This window comes from Vanacampus margaritifer, chromosome 4, assembly GCF_051991255.1.
Source record: "Vanacampus margaritifer isolate UIUO_Vmar chromosome 4, RoL_Vmar_1.0, whole genome shotgun sequence".
NCBI classification, from domain to species: domain Eukaryota; kingdom Metazoa; phylum Chordata; class Actinopteri; order Syngnathiformes; family Syngnathidae; genus Vanacampus; species Vanacampus margaritifer.
Genome location: NC_135435.1, coordinates 32,230,311 through 32,253,618, shown reverse-complemented (window position 1 = coordinate 32,253,618; position 23,308 = coordinate 32,230,311). Strand labels below are relative to the sequence as shown.

Below are 23,308 nucleotides of genomic sequence, written 5' to 3'. Positions count from 1 at the left end.
CAAATATTGTTGCATTTTTTTCTCCTTTTAAATTTCCTTTTGGCAATTTTTTGTAACAATTGTGTTTCCCATTGGTGTATTTTTTTATTTTTTTTTATTTTTACATTTGTCTAAAAAAGTCACTTTTTCATTGTACTTCTACAAACAATTGTATCTTCATATTCTTTTCCAAATGTATTCTTTATCAAAATGTTGTATGTTTCCTACTAGTTTTTTTTTGCTTCATTTTTAGTATTTTTTATTTCTCCCCATTATGCATTTTTCATTAATTGTCGCCTAATTTATTTTCTGATAATCTTGTATTAAACGTTTTAATTAATATTATTGGTTTTCTTTGTCTGAATTGTGTTTTTCTACTTGAAGTCCTAAAAGAGAAGTAAATTTAGAAGAACACGATGCAATTAATGCTGAAATTTGCCTCATCGATCACAAATCTGTCTTATTTCAAAGCAGAGTACAGCAGCTGCCTTTGGTACTTTTATTCAAAGCAAAAAATAAATCAATAAAATCAGGTGCAGTTAGTTCCGATCATCGAATGTTTACGGTGCGCCGGCGACTTCCGAGGGGCACTTGTGCTTGTTGAGCTGATACTTGTACGCGAATTGGACGTGACACAGGTGACAGCAGTAAGGTTTTTCTCCTGTGTGCGTCCTCACGTGTGTCTTCAAGTTGCCGCTCTGCGCAAACTTCTCCCCGCAAACGGAGCAAGCGAAAGGTTTCTCACCAGTGTGCGTCCTGGTGTGTTTGGACAAAATGTCCTTGCGGGAGAAGGTTTGACCGCACACGGAGCAGGGATACGGTTTCTCTCCCGTGTGCGTCCTCCTGTGGATCATCAGATTCCCCTTTTGGGAGAAGCGTTCGCCGCAAACTGGGCAGTGAAAGGGTTTCTCCCCCGTGTGCCACCTCAAGTGGATCATCAAGTTGCCCTTCTGGGAGAACCTCTCGCCGCAGACGGAGCAGGGGAAAGGTTTCTCCCCGGTGTGCTTCCTCATGTGCTTGGTCAAGTTGACTTTCTGTGAGAATTTCTCACCACACACAGAGCATGGGAAGGGTTTCTCCCCCGTGTGCGTCCTCATGTGAATCATCAGTGTGCCTTTCAGGGAGAAGTTTGCGCCGCAGATGGAGCAAATGAAGGGTTTCTCCCCCGTGTGGATCATCATGTGCGTTTTCAAATTTCGTTTGGTGCCGAAAGCTTTGGCGCACTCAGAACATTTGAAACGTTGGTTGCGGTTCCGACGTCTCCCGCGGCCTCCTTTCGGGTCCTCGTCGTCTGTGTGGTTGTCGCCGTCCGACAGAAGATCTAAGAGGCTGCCGGCTTCCGACCCGCTTCTCGACTGAGCTCCGTTGTCATCGTTTTCGCCCTTCACGATGATTGGAATCACCGGGAGCTGGCAGACGGGGGCGTCCTGACCTTCCTCCTCCTCCTCTTCGTCCTCACGCAGACCCTCAAGATGTTCTCCTCCCTCATGACTGACGTCCACCTCCTCATCTTCCCGTTTGACGCCGGCAGGCTGTCGCTTGTCGCAGTCCACGCCGGCGCTGCACTCCTGAAGCTCTTGTGCATGCACGTCTGTCAGACACAAGACGACGAACGTCACAACTATCACGTCTCCTAACAGGAATACTCAAAGAAAAAGGATGAAAGCCTCAAGCGACCATCAACAGGACCTCGCAACCACTTCAACTTTGATCTGGAATTTGATTCTTCAAACTAAAATGGCCTCCACAAGATTTGAAGACATGCCCAACCACTTTTATGTCAGTCAGTGAAACTGGTATACGGGTTGGATTTTTTCTCTGTTTTTCTAACAAAGTACGAAGCAACGAATTGCTTGTTTCAAACTAAAATGGACGACTTGTGTGTGTGTGTGTGTGTTGGGTGTGGGGACCGGGGCACAAGAACTTGGAGTTGGTGGGTGGGCTCGGCCCCAACATGGCAACGGGTGTCTTCTTGACGTGTTTATTTCATGACAGTCCAAACGTGACATTGTTGATCGTGTGCCGAACTTTTTAAATATGAAGTGAATAACAGATGTTGTGAAAAACAACCAACCTTGTGCGTGCGAGTGCGAGTCCATCGGATCGTGGACGACGTCGTCGCTGATTCTCCTCTTTGGTTGGAGAAAGTTCCTCCTCCTAATTTGCGACACTACGGCTGCTCCACCATCACGTCACGTAGTCGCTGTTTTTTGCACGCACTAGGAAGACTTTTCACGCTGGCTCATCATGAACTAGCATGCGATGCTAACTTCCGTCTCTATTTGAGCTCCAGTGAGGGCTAGCATTTAGCGGCAGCGGCATGTGGCGTGGCATCAGTTATGTCACTTCCGCGTGTGCCACGGCATCAGTTACGTCACTTCCGCTTATGCCGCAGCATCAACAACTGCCTTTTTCCTTTCCTCTTTACTTCGGAAGATGTCGCGACTCCATTCAACTTGGTGCCGCTGCCATGACTCATTCCACGGCATCATGTGCGTTTATAAACGGATTATTTTTTGTTCATATGTGTTTACAAACTGCGTGTTTGTTTGTTTTTGTCAATTTACTGAACACTTTCTTATTTAAACTGACTTGCACTGGGGGCACGCACGCAGTCAGCCCCGTAATCGGGCTAATAAACACATTTGATTGCTGGCTTTTAGCTTGACACGAATGTCGACATTGGTCTGGTATGTGATAGTGTTTACTGTCTGTATGTTATTAATTTAATGTTTAATTGTTTATATGTTTGTTTTTTTACTCCATGTAGGCTACAGCAGTTTTCATGCAGGGCTCTGGAAATAATTGGCGAGGCACTCGACGTCTTTTCCGTTCAGCCTCCAAATATGCTGTGGCATCGCTAGATTTACGATACGATACGATATACTTTTATTTTCCCCGTGGGGAACTTTTTCCTGGACTCCGTCCAGCTGCAGTTTACAGTAAAGAGAAAACAACAGAATAGAAAGAGATACAATTAAAATTAAATAAATAAGAAGTGCAGCAATAAGTAGAAGACTTCACAGAAGTCTTCACAGAAGTGTACGTATTTGGACGCTACTTTTTTATTTATTTATTAGCTTTATTGAACCATAGAATAAGTACAGATAAGTATACGCGAAATAAACAAAATGAAACATTATATATTAGTATACTAGTGTACAACGTAAAAACAAAACAAATCAACACCACAAAAAACATTAATGCCAGGCGTTTCATATACATCCAAATAACTTTTTTTCCTTTTAAATATTGAGTTTTCAGAGCCTTTCTGTTATCAGAGTCATTCATAAGTCTAATGTAGATGATCAATGTGAACGTGAGTGAAGTTTGTTTTTGAGTTCCATACTTGCATTTATGAATAAAAAGAAATCGCACTAAGTATTAACAAATTAATAATAATAAAAAAGACATCTTTAATAACGTACTTCCTAAAAAAAACAACTATATTTTCTCGTTTGAACGAAAAGTCTCCGTGAAGATGCCCAATAACAAATCCACACAAATCTTTCCAGAAAGTCCATCGACCCTTGTCACAATGCTGCCACCAGGGGGAGACATTCGGCTTTGCATCATTTCAAGAGTATTGCGAGATTAAACAGAAAATCAAGAGAAAAATAAAAGGGTAAAAAAGTTAAATAAACCGACTAAGTCAAGTGAATTGACCAAAATGAATGAATTAAGTCAAGCCAAACAACACAGAACTCAGTTAAATAAAATGAAGACAAAATCATGCAAAATGAAATACATCAATTCAAATAAAATTAAACTTAACAAAGTAAACTTACGTAAAATAATAAACGACATGAGTAAATAAGATGGATAAATTCTATTCATCCATCCATTTTCGGAACCGCTTATTACTCACAGCTGCCTTTGGCACTTTTATTGTTAAAAAAAAGATCCAAAATAATCAAAAGGATGATTTACACGGCGCAGAAAAAAAACATGAAATCATGATTTTCAAATGAAACTGTTTTCATTTGATTGGATTTCTTCATTTGCAGATATTCTTTTATCCTTCATTTTTCACCCCAGGAGGAGTTCGTCCTAAGTTTTGAACTAGAAATTTCATTCATAATTCATAAAACTCACCTTTTATATTTCATCAAAGTCTGACGTGACATCTTTTTAAAGTCTCTTCTTGTGCAGTTGCATTGCAGAAGATGCGTTGCCATTCTTTATTATATGAAAGCACCCCGAACTTTGCACATTCTTGTCTATTCTGCGGTCACTTGAATCTTGTGGGAAAATGGTCACGATAAGGCCAAACAATCAGGCTAAAAGAAGACATGTCTCACTGGAACTCCGCCAAAAGTCCACTGCGATACCGTCGGTTGGTTGACGCTTGTAGTACCAGCAATCGGTCGGAAGATGGCAACAAAGACCATTCAAACGCATCTCAACAAGTTGATCGTTCAACATGTCAGCATTCTTCAGCATGAATGCAGAACATGGACAAAACCAACACTGACTAGAATAGACCAGCATTGAAATATGTACGGTAACTTAATGTAAATAAAAATGAAATTTTTCGGAATAAAATGTTCTCATTAAGTCAGCCCCAAGTGGAAACGGAATCCAAGTTTAAAACACTTTCTCCCCGTATTTATGATTAAGGACTTGAAAAGCATTTCAATAATCAGTTTTTCCAAAATCTTGTTGTGGGTTCGATCCTCAACCTTGACTATGTCAAAGTGTCCTTGTGCAAGATACTCAACCCCACTTAGCAGCCTCCTGTTGGTGCGTGAAAGGGAGCCTTTGTAAAAAAAATATATATATATATATATATATATATGTTTTTTTAAAGCACTTGGAGTGCCATATGGTGTAGATAAAAGTGCCATAAATGCATTCAGTTTAGCATTCATTTAGCGGCGCTGTTGTCACGCGCACATTTATGCTTGCTAAGCTGATTTCGACAGAGAAATTTTTCCTGACATACGTTGCAGCTGAAGGATTTCTCTCCCGTGTGCTTCCTGGCGTGACTATTCAAATTCCCTTTCTGCGCAAACTTCTCGCCGCAAACGGAGCAAGTGAAAGGTTTCTCGCCGGTGTGCGTCCTGGTGTGTTTCCTCAAGCTGCCTTTCAGGGCAAACTTTTTACCGCACAGCGAGCAGGCAAAAGGTTTCTCCCCAGTGTGCGTCCTCATGTGGATCACCAGATTCCCTTTCTGCGAGAACTTTTCGCCGCACACCGAGCATGGGAAGGGTTTCTCCCCGGTGTGCGTCCTCATGTGCTTCATCAAGTTTCCTTTCTGGGAGAAATTCTCCCTGCACACGGAGCAGGAGAAAGGTTTCTCTCCCGTGTGCGTCCTCATGTGTCTGGTCAGGTTGACCTTCTGGGAGAATCGCTCGCCGCAAACGGAGCACGGGAAGGGTCTCTCACCGCTGTGTGTCCTCATGTGTATCATCAACGTGCCTTTGAGCGAGAAGCTGCTGCCGCAGATGGAGCACACAAAGGGTTTCTCTCCCGTGTGGATCATCATGTGGCCCATCAAGTGCTCCTGCCGGTCGAAGCTTTTGCCGCAAAACGAGCAGATGAAGATTTTGTCTCCCGCGTGCGCCGTCAAACCGGACGCGTTGTCGCACGGAGAACATCCGAAGGTCACGTCGCCTCGAGAGTCTCCGTCGTCGCCCTCGGCATGCCGTCCTCTCGTCTTTTGCTCCTGCTCACCTTCGTCTTGCTCGTCTTCGCCTTTCACGATGACTCGGATCACCGAGAAGTGGCTTAGATGGTCCTCGGCCTCGTCCCGACTTGCCAGACGCTCGCCGGCCTCCCAGCTGACGTCCACTTCTTCCTGTTCCTCCTTGACATGGGGGGAATGCGGTTGCACATCTTCCCCTTTGAGGCGGGGGGGCTGCCGCTGTTGGCCGTCTACAGGACGCAAGAAGACAACCTTCATCGCCCGCCTTGCTCGATTTTTTTTAGTAACTTGGAAGTTACAATCGCAACTGGACTGCTCTGTCTGTCTCAGAAGACGTTTCTCCTCTCATCCATTCATGCAACTTACTCACGAGTCTGCAGTGCTGACATGACATTTCTTTTCAGTAGACTGGAGCACATTTGTACATTTTAAGAGAGACTTCAATGACTACGATGAATAATGGACTCCAAATGAGAGCGTGAAGCCAACCAACCTTGAACGTGAGAGTCCATCCGAGCCAGAGTCCAGCACGTGACGTTGTCGCTGCTTGTCTCGTTCTTTTTGCTTCCGCAAAGTTGGTCTTCGGGATGTCCTCCAGCGCCAGTTGCCTCATTCTACAGTTAGGGCTAGCGCATTTAGCGGCATGTGTCGCGGCATCAGTGACGTCACTTCCGCAACTGCCTTTTTCCTTTCCTCTTTACTTCGGGAGATGTCGCGACTCCATTCAACTTGGTGCCGCTGCCATGACTCATTCCACGGCATCATGTGCGTTTATAAACGGATTATTTTTTGTTCATATGTGTTTACAAACTGCGTGTTTGTTTGTTTTTGTCAATTTACTGAACACTTTCTTATTTAAACTGACTTGCACTGGGGGCACGCACGCAGTCAGCCCCGTAATCGGGCTAATAAACACATTTGATTGCTGGCTTTTAGCTTGACACGAATGTCGACATTGGTCTGGTATGTGATAGTGTTTACTGTCTGTATGTTATTAATTTAATGTTTAATTGTTTTTATATGTTTGTTCTTTACTCCATGTAGGCTACAGCAGTTTTCGCCAATGTCGCAGTAACACACTTTTTGATGCTTTATTGAACACAGTACAACATATCAATGCAATATTACAGCCAAGGTGAGAAAAGTAAATGCACTCTCCGTTGAACGAAGACAGCAAGTCGAATGGAACAGCGACATCTTGTGACTTACACAGGAATGACATGCAATGACAGACATTTATAAACAAATATTGTACAATATGGATGAGTTACTTAATCACAAAAATTATTGAAGACTGAAAATGAGGGAAAGAGAGATAGAGAGAGAGAACCGCGTGACCTTCTCTGCCGGCCACCTACCGCATAACTTTGGCAGGAACGCTTTTTGACCAAGTGTTATTGCCATAGTAGCATCCAAATATGGTGTTGTTCCTGTCGGCCATTGTGGCACCTGGCTAAGCTGTGTCACAATGGCCGCCAGGCACAACACCATATTTGGAGGCTCAACAGAAGTGACGTAGAGGTGCCTCGCCAACGTCGCAGTCATTCTGGCAGTGTATTTTTTTTATTCAACACACCTCAAATACAAAACAAACAAATGAAGCACCGCATAATGTTACAATCAAGTCAATTACATAAAACTTAAAGAAATATATATACATACACAGACCCCCCAAAAGGGCAAACAAACACCGAACAAGGAGCATTGTTACAAAATGTCAAAAAGAAAAGGATCCCACAAATATTTTTAATTAAATCAAACTCATTCAAAAAAATTCAAAAGCACGGGAATTTTTCTGATCCATAAACCTTAAAGATCATTCATCATTCTTCCAGTGAGCTATATTAGGATTTTTTTTTTTTTGTGTGAATAAACTGCTTACCCATCACAAAACATTGACACAAAATTAAATTTTCCTATTGTTAATGTTCATTCCAAATTGTATCTCTTTCATTGATAGGACAGCACATTGAATACACTTGTGTTGCAACCAACCTTGAAAATCTTTCCAAAACCTCTGAATTATATTACAAGAGAGAAAAAAAAAAGATGTTCCAAGTCTTCGTTTTCATTTCCACAAAAACTGTCTGTGTATTTGTCTCCCCCTGGCTGTTATACTGTTTTGTATTATTGTTTGTAAAAAAATAAAAATAAAAAGTGTTGATGAGTAAGCTTGAAGTAAATGAGAACGAGTAAAAAAAATAATAATTAAAAAAAATAATGCACTTTGTGTTGAACAAATTAATAATGTAAACAGAATATCTCAACTCAACTTTATTTAAAAAAAAAATCGCTGCATGAAAACTGCTGTAGCCTACATGGAATAAAAAAAACAAAAAATAGTAAACACTAAATTAATAAGATTCCAAAAGTAAACACTATCACATACCAGACCAATGTCGACATTCGTGTCAAGCTAAAAGCCAGCAATCAAATGTGTCTATTAGCCCGATTACGGGGCTGACTGTGTGCCCCCCCCGGCAAAGTCCGTGAAAATAAGTAAATTGACAAAAACAAACAAACACGCAGTTTGTAAACACATATGAACAAAAATTAATCCGTTTATAAACGCACACGATGCCGTGGAATGAGTCATGGCAGCGGCACCAAGTTGAATGGAGTCGCGACATCTCCCGAGAAGTCAAGAGGAAAAGAAAAAGGCAGTTGCTGATGCCGCGGCATAAGCGGAAGTGACGTCGCTGGTGCCCCGACACAGGCCGCTGAATGCGCTAAACCCTTTCTCTCATTTTAAACCAGCGGTGGCCAAACTGGGTCCTCGAGAGCCCCTATCCAGCCTGTTTTCCATGTCTCCCTCCTTCAACGCAGCTGAATCTAATGATTAGCTCATCAGCAAGCTTTGCAGAAGCCTGATTACGATCCTGATCATGAATAAGGTGTGTTAGTGGAGAGAAACATGGAAAACAGGCTGGATAGTGGCTCTCGAGGACCCAACTTGGCCACCCCTGTTCTAAACATTCCAACGACTTCCACAGCAACGGGAATTAATCGCTTTGAGGAAAAGAAAATCTACTTGAGGCTTACACTAGTCGTTACTCACCTGGCGCTTCTCGACTTTAGCTTGTTGCTAACTTCCGCCGCTCTTTGTTCCAAGCGAACATGCTAAGCTAACCGGAGAAGCTTTCAAGTGGGCTGAGACGAAGAGTGACACAAACGTCAAGTATTGTAAATAAAAAACAAACGCGGGGACGAGCGGACGCTAGGAAATTCGTCGGACTTTTCGCTCACTTTCTTCCCCTGATCAGCCGACGTTTACTTGCTAACTTCCGCATATTTCGATTTCGCTCGACTCGATTGGACGAAAGGGCTCAGTGACGTCACAAGAGCAAGACATCTAGCCACAAAAATAGACATACGAAAACATTCGTAAAAAACAAAACAATGACTAAATATATACTAATGTTGAATTAAATAATCATGAGGAATAATATCATAAATAAAATAATTGTAGCGAATAATTACAAAATAATTTAAACATCTCATTCATTTTGTGGCAATTTATTTTTATTATATTAACTTAAACTCTAACTACTCACAACACAATAAAAATGATTAAAAATTGTATGTATTATATCACAATATAAGAAATTCAGATAGTTGATTAATTATCTATTGGTTAATTAACTTAAACTTGTAAAACAACACAATAGAAGTTGAAATTGTTACATTCTCATTTACTGCAATACAATCAATTATAATTCAACTAAATGATACGATATATCTTGTTCTAGTTAGATTTGATTGTAAATTATAATTCAAATGAAATCAAACGATAATTGTGTTATTGTTCTGAGTTTTACTTGAATATACTTTACTAAATAAAATTAAACTAGCTAAACAACACAATATAGTGTTCTGCAAATTAAATTGGAGTTCCTTCCTCTAAATGTCTTCTGTATTAGAAATGACATTTTCAAAATTTAATTAGAACAGCATTTATTGTGTCATTGTTAATCTTTTGGTTTTGTGGCTCAGGGTGTAGAGACTATCGCCCAGTAACCGGAAGGTCGGCTGTTCGATCCCCGCTCTCCCCGAGTCGTGTGTCGTTGTGTCTTTGGGCAAGGCACTTGACACACTTATGTGTTGCTACTCACTCTGGTGTATGGAAGGTGCGAATGTTTGGTGGTGGTGGGAGGGGCCGTAGGCGCACACTGGCAGCCTTCCGTCAGCCTGCCTTCCCCGGGTCAGCTGTGGCTTCTTAAGTAACTTAACGTCACCACAGTGTGAATGTGTGAGCGCATGGAGGATGCATCCGTTCCATTGTAAAAGTGTCTTTGAGTATCTGATTAGATAGAAAAGCGCTATATAAATCCGATGCATTATTATTATGAATGGTTTCTACAAGTTTAATTTGAAAAACTATTTTGGTATACTACAATTGTTTAATTTCATTTTTGAAATAATACATTGCAAGTGTAGTGTCTGTCTCAGTGTCGGAAGCATTTCAGATAAGCCGAGACGCCCTCCTGTTGATGAGTGGAGTCGCAGGGGTGCGAGTGTGCCAGTGTTGGAACGCGGCCAGCAGTGGCCGGAAAGGGCGCTGATGTGTAAAACCCGGAAGTCGGAAGTCCGTGGCATCTACCCCATTTGATTGCATAGTTAAACATGTCTACAAATGTTGTATCTTTGTTCAAGATCTGTGACAGGCATAACAACAAAGTGCTCATCCACTAGAGGGCAGAAGACTGATTGAGCGCCGTGGTTTCCTTGTGCCGTTCGGTGGCGCGAGCGGCACACTTGTGTTTCTTGACGTTGTATTTTTCAGAGAACTTCTTGTGGCAGGCGTGGCAGCTGAAAGGTTTCTCGCCCGTGTGCGTCCTGGTGTGTCTCATCAAGTGCCCTTTCTGGGAGAAGCTTTCGCCGCAGAAGGAGCAGGAGAATGGTTTCTCTCCTGTGTGCGTCCTCATGTGTCGAATCAAGGCCGAGCGCACGCCGAAGCGTGTGCGGCACACCGAGCACGAGAAGCTTTTTTCGCCGGTGTGCGTTTTGGTGTGCGCGATCAAGTTGCCCTTAATGGAAAATCTTTTGGCGCAAAAGGAGCACGCAAAGGGCTTTTCCCCGGTATGCGTGCGGGTGTGTCTCTGCAAATCGGCCTTACTGCCGAAGGTTTTGTGGCAGTTGCAGCAGCACCAGTGCACGTTGTCGCCGTGACACCTCACGTGTCTTCTCAATTGCGTCTGGTCGGCGTATGTTTTGTCACATTGAGGACATTTCAAGCGGCGAGCTTGGTCGTCATCGGGACACGGCGACGTGGATGTGTCCTCGCTGTCCCATCGCGGGGGGAAGACTCTCGTCCCGCCGTTTTCACTGGGATCATCTTCACCTTTCACGATGACGCCTACGATTGCCGCTTCTTCCTTCTCCTCTTTCACACAAGGGGGCCCATCTGGCTCCTCCTCCTGCTGCTGTTCAGTGGGAACATCTTCCTGGGTCATGTCTGCAAGACAACATATTTCATCGATATAATAATATATATTTTGTGCCAATATTCATTTGCAATCAAAGGGAAAATATTGGCGCAATAAATTTGAATAATACATTTAACATTTTTGTTTAAATGCCCTAAAGTACAATTAAACATTTTCAGTTTATTATTAGTTAACTATTACATGAGTTAACTATTAAAGTTTTCAGATTTGATCCTTCTCAATTAATAATTACCATAGTTAATCAACTTATGTTTTTAATTCATTACCCTTAATTCTATTTCTTCATTTTGTGAAATTGTACTCTTTATAATTTTTTTCCTCAAAAACTGATCACAAACAGGCTTCCCCAAACCTGGTGTTTGGGTGCTGGAGTCCTGCAGGTTTTAAATGTTTCCATCTTTCAAGACACCCGATTCATATAATCAGCTCAAAAGCAAGGTTTGCAGGAGAAACGATCTTAATCTTTAGAATCAGGTGCGTTGGAGGACAGAAACATCTCAAACCTGCAGGACTCCGACCCACGAAGACCAGGATTTCTTCAGGACCCCCCTCTCTTCCCCAACCACAACCATTTTTCTGTGAAATTGATCTTTAAGATTTAAATTAAATACAATTTTTAAAAACGTGTTTTTTTGTTTGCTTTTTGTCTAGTGCTTAATCGTGTTGGGAATGAATGGGGGGTTTTGAAGTAAAAAACTGTGGAATTGGACGCATTTCTAGAACAAGTTTAAGTTGGCGTGACGTGGAATATGTCCTGGAATGCGGCAGTACCTGTTGTGCTCGAGTCCATGAGCGTGTCCAGCAGCTGCCGCTGTCGTTGGTTCTCCTCTTTGGTTCGGCAAAGTTCCTCCTCGTACTCCGCTATGGTGCTCTCCAACACAAAGAAAATTTCCTCCACAGCCGCACTCAGCCGCTGGTTGACCAAAGCTCGCAACATTTTCACTCTACACATTTTCTCACGATAATAACAACCCACCTAACGGACGCCTAGCTGCCTGCTAGCCCCTAACAAGCTAAGTTAGCTTTAAAAGTGCACAGAAACGAACGCAGCGGCGGTGCTGATACTTTGTAGTCAAAGTCGAATGAGCCACACAGTCTGCGTACCAAACGAACAACGTTTTGCCACCTAACGATGTAAACATTTTTTATTTATTTTTTTAAATCGAACCAACCTGCTAAGCGACGTGTAACTAATTTCCGCCTGTTTCTTCTTCTATGTTGCTTTTGCGTGCTCCTAACATTCGCATTCGTGTCGCACTACTGCCACCGTCTGGCCTGAAAGCACTGCAAACGCAACAATAATTGACTAGATGCCACGGACTTCCGTAAAACACACAGCAATAATGTTTCCAGTTATTGTTGGCCGCGTCCCAATACTGACTTTCCACCTCCACGCACTTTCGGCAAAAGTGTGACATGTAAACGCTCGTCTTCTTTCATTGATTACCTCTCTTGAAAAAGCCTCATGCAATAAATCATATGACAACTAATGTGGACAAATACTGCACACACGTCATCGCGCCGCGCAACAAACGCTCCTACAGTAACTTCACCCGCCCGTTGCAGTATAAAAGGCTACATAAAACTATTTGTGCGAGTATTGGGACAAGGCCAATTACGTCATAACCGGAAACGGAAACAAAGATGATGTGTGAAAACCCGGAAGTCCCGCCCCCTCCCTTGGCATATAGTCCTTTGAGAAAATTTTAATTGGTGAAACTAGTTTCACTTCAGTCAGAGATTGAATTGGGGTGTTGTTGGTTAAAAAAAGAAGAAGAAATCTTGGTTATTAACGGGCAAAATTGGGGGTTATTTTTATATAAAATAAGCCAATACCAGGGTTGTTATAATTTTAGAATTTTCATTTGAGTTATTTTCGTTTTGAGTTTTTAATTTAGTTTTAATTAGTTTTCAGGGTGGTTCTGTTAGTTTTAGTTATTTAATAAATACTTAGTTTTAGTTAATTTCAGTATTAGTTTAAAAAAAGTGTACTACTTAAAAATCACCACGGGAGCGACATAATCTGAAGGTGCTTTTCTATTGGCTGCTGCTAGATGACATCACTTCTGTGTGACACACTTTCAAATGTCTTTATTTCGGTTAATTTCAAAATAAATCTACTTAAAATCACATTTTAAATCATCCTCAAAAGGCTCATGCATTAAATTAATTACCAAAGACTAAAACAAAGGAATTTTGCTATAATTAGTTTTAGTTTTGTAAACATAAAATATAGTTTCAGTTCGTTTTCGTCTTTTTAAAAGTATTTTCATTTTTATTGTATTTCGTTAACAAAATAGTTTTTTGAATTTAAGTTTTATTTCTTTCGTTGACCTTGGCCAATACTTGGGTTGTTTTGCACACGCACACACAAAAAGTGTTGTGTGGTATAAAGCAACCCAGAAAGTTGGGTCAAATTGACCCAAGTTGTAGGTTGGCCAGATTTAGGACCATTATTGGGTTTTTGTTTTTTTCCCCTCCAAGACTACCTAGTGAATGACATGAGCCTACTTGAACAGTTTTCTGTGGTTTATTAGTATCGGGTCCACTCGACTCTGAAATACAAAGTGTCGGACTCACATCTGGAATAGAACAATATTTATGTACACGCCCCCCCAAAAAATCTCGTCGCCGCTGGCATTTTTCAGTTAGGCGGCGTCTCGGCATCAAAATCCATCTGAGCGCTGCTGCCCTCGCCGGTGGCGCAGGCGTGTTTGCTGAGTTGATGCTTGTGCGAGAATTTGCCCTGGCACAAATCGCAGCTGAAGGCTTTTTCCCCCGTGTGGGTCCGCGCGTGCACGTTGAGCGCTCCCTTGATGGAGAACTTCCTGCCGCACACGGTGCACGTGAAGGGCTTCTCGCCCGTGTGGATGCGCGTGTGCCCGATCAGATGGCCCCGCTGAGCGAAGCCTTCGCCGCAGTAGGAGCACTTGAAAGGCTTCTCGCCCGAGTGCGTGCGCATGTGCTGGATCAAGGCGGGCCGCACGCTGAAGCCGGCGTTGCACTCGTTGCACTTGAAGGGCTTCTCGCCCGTGTGCTTCCTGGCGTGTCGCATCAGGTTGCCTTTGAGGGAGAAGCGTTTGCCGCAGAAGGAGCACGTGAAGGGCTTCTCGCCCGTGTGTGTCCTCATGTGGTAAACCAGATGCGCCTTGCGGATGAACCTCTTGGGACAAACGGTGCAGCTGAAAGGTTTTTCTCCCGAGTGGATCATCATGTGCCGCTGCAAGTCGGACATCTTGAAAAAGGCCGAGTCGCACAGTGAACATTTGAAGTGTTTGGCGTCGAATCTCACGTGATCGGCGGGGTAGCCGCGCGGCGTGAACGGCGGCGCCGAGGGGCCGCCCGCTTTCCTGTCGGCGGCCGGCGCGTGGGCGAGCTGCGCCCACTGGGCTCGGTCTTGCGTTTCGCTCTTCACCGGCACGGCGGCTGCGGGAGGAGGCGTGCTGCACTGCGCCTCCTCGTGCTCGTCCCGCTGCGGACTCCATGCTTGACATTCTTTCGCCCGGCGCGGCTCCCGCTCCTCCTCTTGCTCCTCCTCCTCCCTGCAGCTCCACTCCTGCTGCTCCTCCTGCTTGGGGGTGACGTCATCTTGACTGACATCTGCGGGAACACGACAAGAAAATTATTCACGTTTTTCAAACAGAAAATGTTTCTCCAAAAATGCTTCAAGTTTTTTTGTTTTTTTTATTAGTTTGAGGGTTACTTTTATTTTTATATGTGGAGTATTTGTCATGGGAAATACATATATATATATATTTTTTTTTAAGTCGTTCAGTATTGCATTATAAAGTAAACTACAACCACGAATTCGGCTCATTTCAAATAAACGCCAAAAGTTCATGAATGACATGAACTGATAAAGATTAAAATGATGGACATTTTCACCGATTCAACAGCAAACGCAAATCAGAGTTGGTTTTATGCATCTCAACGTATTTACTTTTTTTTTCTCTTTAGCACACCAGGTTTTTTTTTTCTTCATTTTTAAGTTTGACCTACAAAAGCTTGTGCAATAGATTTTACCATGCATTGACATTTATATCTTAAAAAGAAAATCAACCTGTTGCTGAACCTTACCCTTAATTCAAAAATATAACCAAATATATTACATATTACGAAAACCTGATTTTGTTCATCTCTGCTTTCTGCTCATAAATTTGAAAAAGTTTGATAGAGATAGAAAATACAGGCAAAGAGAAAGCAATAGATACAAGAAATTGAGATGTTAAGAGCTTTAATAGAAATGTTTCAATCTTGTCTCAAGACTTTTTTTTCCTACTCTTGCATTCAGTTAAACGACAAGTCGGCCGGTTTTACGGTCTTGTCTGCGCTTGGTGGATGAATTTGTCTGGATTCTGTGCCGACCACCCGGGTCAAGATCTGAGGTGGATCGCTTCCCTAGAGGTGCTGCTACGCAAAATTCTGCATGGACCTCCCGGGTCAGGTCCAGAGGAAGAACCGCTTTCCCGAAGGAGTTTTTTTCTGCACCGCTTCATCTCATAAAACGGACTCTCCTGCTGTTTTAGTTTGCGGTAAAATTGTTGGACCTGCCTGGTCATCCTAGAAGGGGCGTTCCCGAACCTTCTCTCGCAATATGAATTCTGGCGGTATTTGTGAGTTGACAAACTCTCAAGAATACATCTTGTACCGCTCCCATTGATTTCCACTGATTGGTTCGGACCAATCACAGAGCGACATTTTGTGATGAAACAAGGAAGCCAGCGGGGCAAATAAACAAACATAACATGGACAAATGGCTGCTGCAATTAATTCTGTTCTCACAGGATAACTCACCGTTTCCTTGTTGAACAGCGAGAGGAGTTTCGTGTATTTTTAGTTCGTAAGGTAAAGTTCTCCGTGCCCAGCCGGGGAGTTTTGATCAGGGGATGTCACTAACCTTTGTCAATTTTGTCAAGCCCTTTGAGAATCGTTAGTGATTAAGGCCCTTAAGATAAACTTGATGATAGGCATAACAAAATATAGCCTCAAAGAGAAAGGCGGTAAAATTGACTGACAGACAGAAAAGTAGAAAGAACTGGAAAAAGAAAGTGTCAGCTGTGGAGCGAGAGACAGATAGATGGAGAGAGAGAGAGACACTTTATTCATCCACAAGGGAAATTGACGAGCAGGATTTGGACTACATGCTCATCTGAACCAAACCTTTCTCCCACTACAAAAAGAAGGACTATTTGTCTTGAGGTCTTGCTATGATGACCGTGAACCAACCTGCAGTGCTCGAGTCCATGAGCGCGTCCAAAAGTCGCCGTTGTCGCAGGTTCTCCTCTTTGGTTCGAGAAAGTTCGTTCTCGTACTCTGTTATGGTTTTCTCTAACACGACGAAGATTTCCTCCACGGCCGCATTGAGCCGCTGGTTGACCAGAGCTCTCAGCAGTTTCACTTTACACATTTTCACGCGATAATAACAAGAAGACAAGCAAAAAGACTTTTGCACTCACGGCTCGTGTGTGCGCTCGCTTAGCATGCGCTGCTAACGTCCGCTGCTCTTTGTTCGCAGCTAGCGGGCTAGCAAGCTAGCGGGAGTCGCTTCAAAGTGCCTACAAGAGACGAGCTGGCAACAAGCTGGAATGTTTCGTCTCGCTTGGGTTAACAAGACGGGGATCCAAAACGAATAAAGTACCACACAAAAGTAACAAAGGAAAAGAAAAAGTGATTTTTACGGTCAAGTTAGCTCGCGTTTAGTGGCGTGCGGCTAATTCGGGGACTACTTCGCCGTGTTCCTTCTTCTTCGTTGGCTATTTCAAAGGGCGTTTGGCGCGTTTTGGCTCATTGCTACCACTTAACGGTCAGTTTGATAATAACGCGTTAGACAGAAGTATTGATTACTTTACTGGTCAACACACATTTTGGGGCCAAGAATAAATTTTAGGAAATTTTGATGTCACTGAATTTGAAAAATAATTTATTTATTTTTATGTTTTTGCCAAACTGGCTCTAGTTATTTTTTTGTTTTTAAAACAAGTGCTAAAAATACGCCAACTGAGACATTGGTATTTTCTTGGATGTTCTAAATTGGATGAGGCTGTATCTGTCGTTTCAAGCATGTCTAGACAGAATTCTTTCATTTTATGTCATATCATGAAAGACTGAACTCGTAATCGCAGAGAGCCTTTGTTTTGCAAAATAGGTTTTATGTGAATATCAAGCAAACACTCGGAAATTTTGACATTAACAAAACCAGCTGACGTCAAAGCATAAACAATACTTTCCATAACGATCAAAGTACATTTGGTAAACTGGAAAAGCACATTGAGCAACAAGTGAGGGAGGGGCCAGCTTGGCTCGCTTTAGGGAATTTGAGACGCTCGATTGTCATTGCACCTCGGCACTCCTAATGTGAAAGAGTAAGATGTGCGCTTTGTGTGAAATCTGTTGGCCCTCTGACGAGGGGGCCCCAAGCATTTGCCTGGTTTGCCTAATGGCAAGCTACGTCTCTGTTCACGACCAAAAATAACTTAAAATATCAATAAAATAAAGAATATGTCCCAATGTAGAATTTTCCTTAAAATGGCATGAAATGAATTTTCTTTTTTTAACCATTTGTTCATAAAATACCTATTTTATGTACAACACGATTAATTTTATTATATAAATAACAGTCAAAATATGTGGTTGTACATCTGTCAGACGCGCATGCCTTTAGTTCGTGATCGTACAACAACCGATACCTTGAAATAAGACCAGGTGACAGCCCGATACCACTACTTGCCCATCTCGAACTAAAATGAAGCATTATTGAAACCTCCAAAATGGGTAAACAGGCTCTAAAAACGAATTGAAACAGAATTTGGAAAAAAGCGAAAATTAAATATCTGGTTGTTAGTCAACATCAGAGTCAATTGTTGAAAAAGATTTCAAAAGACAAGACGTACGGCCTCCACCGGTCACCTGACTGAAGGAATTATTTTGTTTCTCTGCACCAATGTTTTAATGAGATAACTTGAAATTGATCACAATGTGAAACGTCACACACAAACACATTAGGGCCCAACTGATATGCATTTTTTTTAGGCCGATGATGATTTTTGTCAGGAATAAAATACCGTTTACCGATCAATCTGCCGATTATTTCAAAAAATATTTATATTGAGTACAGAAGTTATGATTTATTTCTATTTAAATAACTAATTATTGACACATTGGGAAGAATTTGAACCTTTATGAAGTGTGTTTGTGTTCACACAGCATGTGTGTGTGAATATTTGTTATTTGAGGGAAAAACACTCCCAAAATCGATGCTAATTTCTGGTTACCATGAATGGGATCCTCCCTTGACTTTTAGCGATGTTTTAAAAAACGAAGCATGTTTTGTATTTAAATGTACAGTGGATGTTATTCTTATGGTCGCGTGTTTAGTTTCACAGTTAACGACAACTGGGCGTCAGTAAACAGCTTAAAGGATGCTTTGGGACTAGAGAATATCATGCGCTACACACTTGCTAGTTGCAAATGCTACACAAGCAAAATGGTGCATTCAGGGTACTTTCACAGCGTCGGAAACTTCCGTTTTCTTCGATTATAGCGTTTGAAGGGGAAAATAATCAGCTATTTAGCCCAATTCAACGATTGTTTTGGCAGATGTTTGAAGGGCAATCACCGTGCCCTAACACACAAAACAAAAAAAAAACACAGCCAGCACAACAACCAATGTGTTTTGATGGTTAAATCAACACATCGGACTGAGTTTGAGCACCGCCAGCGCCGCTCTGACCGACAGCACACGCGTGTTTGTCCAGCTGGAGCTTGGAAGTGAACTTGTCGCCACACGCGCGACAGTGGAAAGGTTGGTCGTCTCCCTTGTGACTTCTCATATGCTTGACGAGCTTGGAATGAAACCGGAAGTTCATGTGGCAAACGGGACAGGAGAGCGGTTTCTCGCCAGTGTGGATCCTCATGTGCTCCACCAAACTGGCGTTCCTGGGGAACTTTTTGTCGCAGAAGGAGCACGTGAAGCGCTTCTCGCCCGTGTGAAGGCGCATGTGCCTCAAGAGCGACGAGTGCGCGCTGAAGTGGACGTTGCACAGCTGACAGGCGAAGGGCTTCTCGCCCGTGTGCGACCTCATGTGGTTGACGAAGGTGGACTGAAAGCGGAAGGCATTGTTGCACACGCCGCAGGTGAACGACTTGTCGCCCTTGTGCTTCTTCATGTGGCCCAAGAAGGTGGAGTGAAACTTGAAGGTCACATTGCACACGGAACACGAGTAATCGGGCTCCTGTTGAGCTGGCGTCGAAGGCTCGGCCCGAGGGACCGGCTCCGGCTCCGGCTCGGCGACGTCGGCCGCCGCGTGACTCCTGGCGTGTCTTTTCAAATGGCTCTTACTGTTGTAGGTTTTGTTGCATCGAGGACATTGAAAGAGTTTGCCGGCACCTTCCTGGTCCGCATCGCTGCCCGCCGCCGACTTCTCCTCACTTTCGCTTTGGTCTTCGTCTTCGCTCTTGACGATGACGCACGTCACCGTCAGCTTGCTGAGGTCGTCCTTGTCCTGGTCGTCCGGTAGCGCCGCCGCCGCCTCCTCCTCATCCCCCTCGACGTGGGGGGGCTCCAGCTCACGCACATCTGCGGGACACGAGAATGCAAATTCAAATGAATTCATCCAATGCAATCGCCGTAAAACACCAACAAAAGAAAACATTTTGTAATCACCAAATTAGCGCTCTACGACTGCAACTAACAATTGCTAATATGTCAATTCATGTTTTCAATGACTCTATGAAACTCAACCTGATGCGTTGGCGTCCACGTGAGGTTTGAAAACGGCGTCCAGTAGTTGACGCTGTCGCTGGTTCTCCTCTTTGGTTCGACGAAGTTCCTCCTCGTAGTCTGCCATGGTTCTTTCCAACACCGCAAAAATTTCCTCCACCACCGAACTCAGCCGCTCGTTCACCAACGCACGCAGCATTTGGACTTTCAACATCTTGCTACGGAAATAACAACAAAAAAAGCGGACGGTGCACGTGTCGTGGCTGCAGTCTTTGTTCGCGGCTAACTAGCTCAAAGCTAGTCGGAGAAGCTAACGGCGCACGCCGAGATGCTGATCTAAGCCCCGTTACAAGTCACAATTAAAAAGGATATTTGTCAAAATCAAGCCTTAACACGTTGGAGTGCGTGTTAAACGGCACGATAAAACATTTGCATTTGACTTGGACGTTTGTGAAGAGGCCCAACTGCAGACGACATTCCGATCCAGGATGACTGCTGGTCCGCACATGCGCAATGGGGACCTCTCGGACATTCCAAAATGCATTGCTTTGACCACACCGGAGATGATCGCAAGCGTACTGCGCATGCGTACGCCATTTCACGGCGAAAAGCTCCACTGGACCGCAAAGGCGAGATTTTCGGATATCGCTGTGCTTTTTTTCCTTTTGCCCCGTGCATATTTTGTCTCATTTCTTTCGTGCAATCGAAATGTCCGTTTTCTTGTATCTAGCGTGTCCGTGTAGCTTTTAGCCTGTTAGCTGCTAACAAAATAATGAGAGGTGTGGCAATTAGGTCACTTGACTCAAGTGTTGCTGTTGAGTCAAAATGTGTGCAAACAAGAGCGGCCGTTGAAGAAGGGTCGTTGCAAAAAACGACAGAAGTGGAGGAGGAGGACCTTTCTGCAACAAGATCAGAAGAAAAGAGCGACAGCGATGGACTCGCACACCACAGCAGGTCCATGATCATCTTCTTGTAAATTGAAGTTCACAGTTTAAATGTGGATGATTTCTCTTGAGAAATCACGAGTGATCAGGCAAAGCATTTTTAAATCGCATTTTCAAATGAAAAAAAAAGGGGGGGGGGGTAAAGAACACGACGAAATAGTTCCCATTTATTATGTCGACATATTATGTAAACAAATACACGTGTATCTACTAGTGATGGCAAAATGAAGCTTCATGAAGCATTTGCGATACTTTTTGACTCCTCTAGATGGTGCTCTTGGTTTAAAGATAAAGGCAAGTGCAATAAAAATTGATTACATTTGCATTGCATCTTTGACTCATGAGTGCCATCTTGAGGAGTCAAAAAGTATCGCAAGTGCTTCATGAAGCTTCATTTTCCCATCAATAGTATCTACTACATTGATGAAATAAATAATAATAATAAAAAACTTTACCAAATTATAGGTCTGCCACATGCTTTAAAGTCATTTTCAGCAGTAAAAAGTTAATATTTTGTCCAGAATGAATTTGGTCATTATTTTTTGTATACCATTAATACCTTTAAAAAGTAATTTTCCCACTTGCTGTTTACTGAAGATGATTTCACCGGTGCTGAGGAAGTAGGCAGCGACCAATAGTGGCTCACCCGTTTTCTGGGTTTGGTCAGCAAATTGAGCCACGATTGGTCTTTACCGACTTCCTCAGCACAGGTGATGACGTCATCTTCATGCGACGGCGAGTGCAAAAAAAAAAAAAGTTTTAAAATGAATTCTACATGAAAAATAATGACGTTCTCAAATTCATTCTGGACAAAATCTTAACTTGTTACTGCTGAAAATGGCTCAATGGGTCAAGTTTGGTGGATATGTGACGGATGTGATATGTGAGGTTTTGTCTTCTTGTGTCCTCAGACGTCCGTCAAGTGGAGCTCTGTCACTTGGAAGAGGAAGAGGAGGAGCTCGGAGGAGCGCGCCGCATTAAAATTGAAGAGGAGGAAGCCGAGATAGCGCGCGTGAAGGAGGAAGAGCAGGAAGCGGACATCAGTCAGGGGGGGGACGTCTGCGTCATCGTCAAGCTCGAAGACGACGAGGAGCAAACCGGAGGCCAAGCGTCGCTCGGCGGCAGCAACGCGAACGCTCTTCGCTGCTCGTTGTGCAAGGAAGCGTTCGCGCGCCGCCAAGATCTCATCCGACACACCAGCGAGCACGCGGGCCACAAAACATTTCCCTGTCCCGTGTGCCACGTGACCTTCGTTTTCCGTTCCGCCATGACGCAACACCTGACGAGCCACGCGGGCCAGAAAGCCTTCACCTGCGCCACCTGCGGCAAAGGCTTCTCGCGCAAGCTGAATCTGGCCACGCACGCCCGCACGCACACGGGCGAGAAACCCTTCGCCTGCTCCGTGTGCCGCGCCACCTTCCGCTTCCGCGCCACGTTGGTCAACCACGCGCGCACGCACACGGGCGAGAAGCCCTTCACATGCGCCGCCTGCCACGCCAGCTTCAGCGTGCAGTCGTCGTGGCTGCGGCACGTGCGCGCGCACACGGGCGACAAGCCTTTCGCGTGCGGCGTGTGCGGCAAGCGCTTCACCAGGAAGGTCAATCTGAAGGAGCACGCCATCGTGCACACGGGCGACAAACCCTTTTCGTGTTCCGTCTGCGGCGCCGCCTTTAGCTTCCATTCGTCCATGTTAAGGCACACGAGGACGCACGCGCAGTAAACCTTCCGCCGCCTTCTCCTCATTCGTCGTCTCTCTTGTCAAATAAAGACATTTGCAACATTTTGACTCCCTCTCTTTTGTTCAGTGTACATGAATGACTTCTCAATTGTAACAGCAAAATAAAATGCATTAGGGCTGCAACTAACGATTATTTTTTAATCATTGATTCTGTCAAATCAGAGTAAAAAGACATTTTAATGTCCAATCCTTTTATTCAAAAATGGCAAATTATTTCAAATTGACAGCGCAAAAAATGCACAAATAAATAAATGAAGGATGCGCGAGTACCCATGCCAGGTATCGGTACTCACGACTCACGACTGGATGCAACACTAACGGCAATATCGCAATATTAAAAGCAGCACGGCCGTTAAAAAGGCAGGCTGCATTCCATTTGTGAACTACGTAGACCATCATACTTTGCGCCGCTGAGCTAATAGGACGGCTTTGCAACCTGAGGCTCTGGAGCCACAAGTGGTTTATTGCTTCCATTAAAATTGTAATTGTCCAGAATGACTGAAAAATAAGAATAGTTGTGATTTCTTTTTTGGCCATATCGCCCATTTGGTGCATTCACATGAAGCGGGACGACGACATCATCATCATCATCATCATCATCATCATCATCATGGTCGCAATGCAGCCCATGAAAAAGACAAGAAAACGATCACACGCTGACGATTTTATTTGATGTCATGTGACCATTCAATGACGGTGTAGAACGCATCCGACGATGGTACCTTGACGTCGCTCCGTGATGTTTCTGCGGTTAAAGTAGCACTAAGAAACTTTTTAACTTAAATAAAAATATTTTCATAACTCTTCTGATGAAACATCAACTTAAAACTAGTT

The 23,308-nt window shown here is 43.5% G+C and overlaps 5 protein-coding genes across 7 annotated transcripts; 1 reads left to right on the top strand and 4 right to left on the bottom strand.

The window, feature by feature from the left end:
- Positions 1–448: 448 nt before the first annotated feature.
- LOC144050231 (uncharacterized) lies at positions 449–8,829 on the bottom strand. Its single transcript, XM_077563318.1, has 4 exons — positions 8,685–8,829; positions 6,120–6,252; positions 4,939–5,856; positions 449–1,219 (listed from the first exon to the last, which is right to left on the bottom strand). Exons 2-4 carry the CDS (start codon positions 6,136–6,138, stop codon positions 540–542), a joined length of 1,617 nt encoding a protein of 538 aa, XP_077419444.1. The 5' UTR covers positions 6,139–6,252; positions 8,685–8,829; the 3' UTR covers positions 449–539.
- LOC144050224 (uncharacterized) lies at positions 6,704–12,785 on the bottom strand. 3 transcript variants are annotated; one of them, XM_077563309.1, is made up of 3 exons: positions 12,521–12,785; positions 11,845–11,944; positions 6,704–11,081 (listed from the first exon to the last, which is right to left on the bottom strand). In XM_077563309.1, exons 2-3 carry the CDS (start codon positions 11,861–11,863, stop codon positions 10,315–10,317), a joined length of 786 nt encoding a protein of 261 aa, XP_077419435.1. In that variant the 5' UTR covers positions 11,864–11,944; positions 12,521–12,785; the 3' UTR covers positions 6,704–10,314. The 3 variants fall into 3 exon arrangements, with proteins under 3 accessions (XP_077419435.1, XP_077419434.1, XP_077419432.1); XM_077563308.1 differs by lacking the exon at positions 12,521–12,785 and adding an exon at positions 12,246–12,498; XM_077563306.1 differs by lacking the exon at positions 12,521–12,785 and having other exon boundaries at positions 11,845–12,496.
- A 799-nt stretch (positions 12,786–13,584) lies between these two features.
- LOC144050214 (uncharacterized) lies at positions 13,585–16,874 on the bottom strand. Its single transcript, XM_077563289.1, has 2 exons — positions 16,300–16,874; positions 13,585–14,673 (listed from the first exon to the last, which is right to left on the bottom strand). Exons 1-2 carry the CDS (start codon positions 16,478–16,480, stop codon positions 13,718–13,720), a joined length of 1,137 nt encoding a protein of 378 aa, XP_077419415.1. The 5' UTR covers positions 16,481–16,874; the 3' UTR covers positions 13,585–13,717.
- Positions 16,875–17,649: 775 nt separating this feature from the next.
- LOC144050216 (uncharacterized) lies at positions 17,650–20,312 on the bottom strand. Its single transcript, XM_077563291.1, has 2 exons — positions 19,814–20,312; positions 17,650–19,648 (listed from the first exon to the last, which is right to left on the bottom strand). The coding sequence occupies exons 1-2, from the start codon at positions 20,004–20,006 to the stop codon at positions 18,753–18,755; spliced, it is 1,089 nt and encodes a 362-aa protein (XP_077419417.1). The 5' UTR covers positions 20,007–20,312; the 3' UTR covers positions 17,650–18,752.
- Positions 20,313–20,369: 57 nt separating this feature from the next.
- LOC144050227 (uncharacterized) lies at positions 20,370–22,516 on the top strand. Its single transcript, XM_077563312.1, has 2 exons — positions 20,370–20,746; positions 21,648–22,516. Exons 1-2 carry the CDS (start codon positions 20,725–20,727, stop codon positions 22,454–22,456), a joined length of 831 nt encoding a protein of 276 aa, XP_077419438.1. The 5' UTR covers positions 20,370–20,724; the 3' UTR covers positions 22,457–22,516.
- Positions 22,517–23,308: the final 792 nt, after the last annotated feature.

Bases quoted from the DNA above. Each gene is read 5' to 3' on its own strand.
- LOC144050227 (XM_077563312.1), top strand. From the start codon at position 20,725: ATGGACTCGCACACCACAGCAG. The intron at 20,747-21,647 runs GTCCATGATCAT...TTGTGTCCTCAG, and splicing joins GGACTCGCACACCACAGCAG to ACGTCCGTCAAGTGGAGCTC.
- LOC144050224 (XM_077563306.1), bottom strand. From the start codon at position 12,025: ATGTGTAGAGTGAAAATGTTGCGAGCTTTGGTCAACCAGCGGCTGAGT. The intron at 11,082-11,844 runs GTACTGCCGCAT...GTTGTCTTGCAG, and splicing joins CATGGACTCGAGCACAACAG to ACATGACCCAGGAAGATGTT.
- LOC144050231 (XM_077563318.1), bottom strand. The intron at 1,220-4,938 runs CCTTCAGCTGCA...ACCGCAACCAAC, and splicing joins GAAGCACACGGGAGAGAAAT to GTTTCAAATGTTCTGAGTGC.
- LOC144050214 (XM_077563289.1), bottom strand. From the start codon at position 16,480: ATGTGTAAAGTGAAACTGCTGAGAGCTCTGGTCAACCAGCGGCTCAAT. The intron at 14,674-16,299 runs GTTGGTTCACGG...GTGTTCCCGCAG, and splicing joins CATGGACTCGAGCACTGCAG to ATGTCAGTCAAGATGACGTC.
- LOC144050216 (XM_077563291.1), bottom strand. From the start codon at position 20,006: ATGTTGAAAGTCCAAATGCTGCGTGCGTTGGTGAACGAGCGGCTGAGT. The intron at 19,649-19,813 runs GTTGAGTTTCAT...CGTGTCCCGCAG, and splicing joins CGTGGACGCCAACGCATCAG to ATGTGCGTGAGCTGGAGCCC.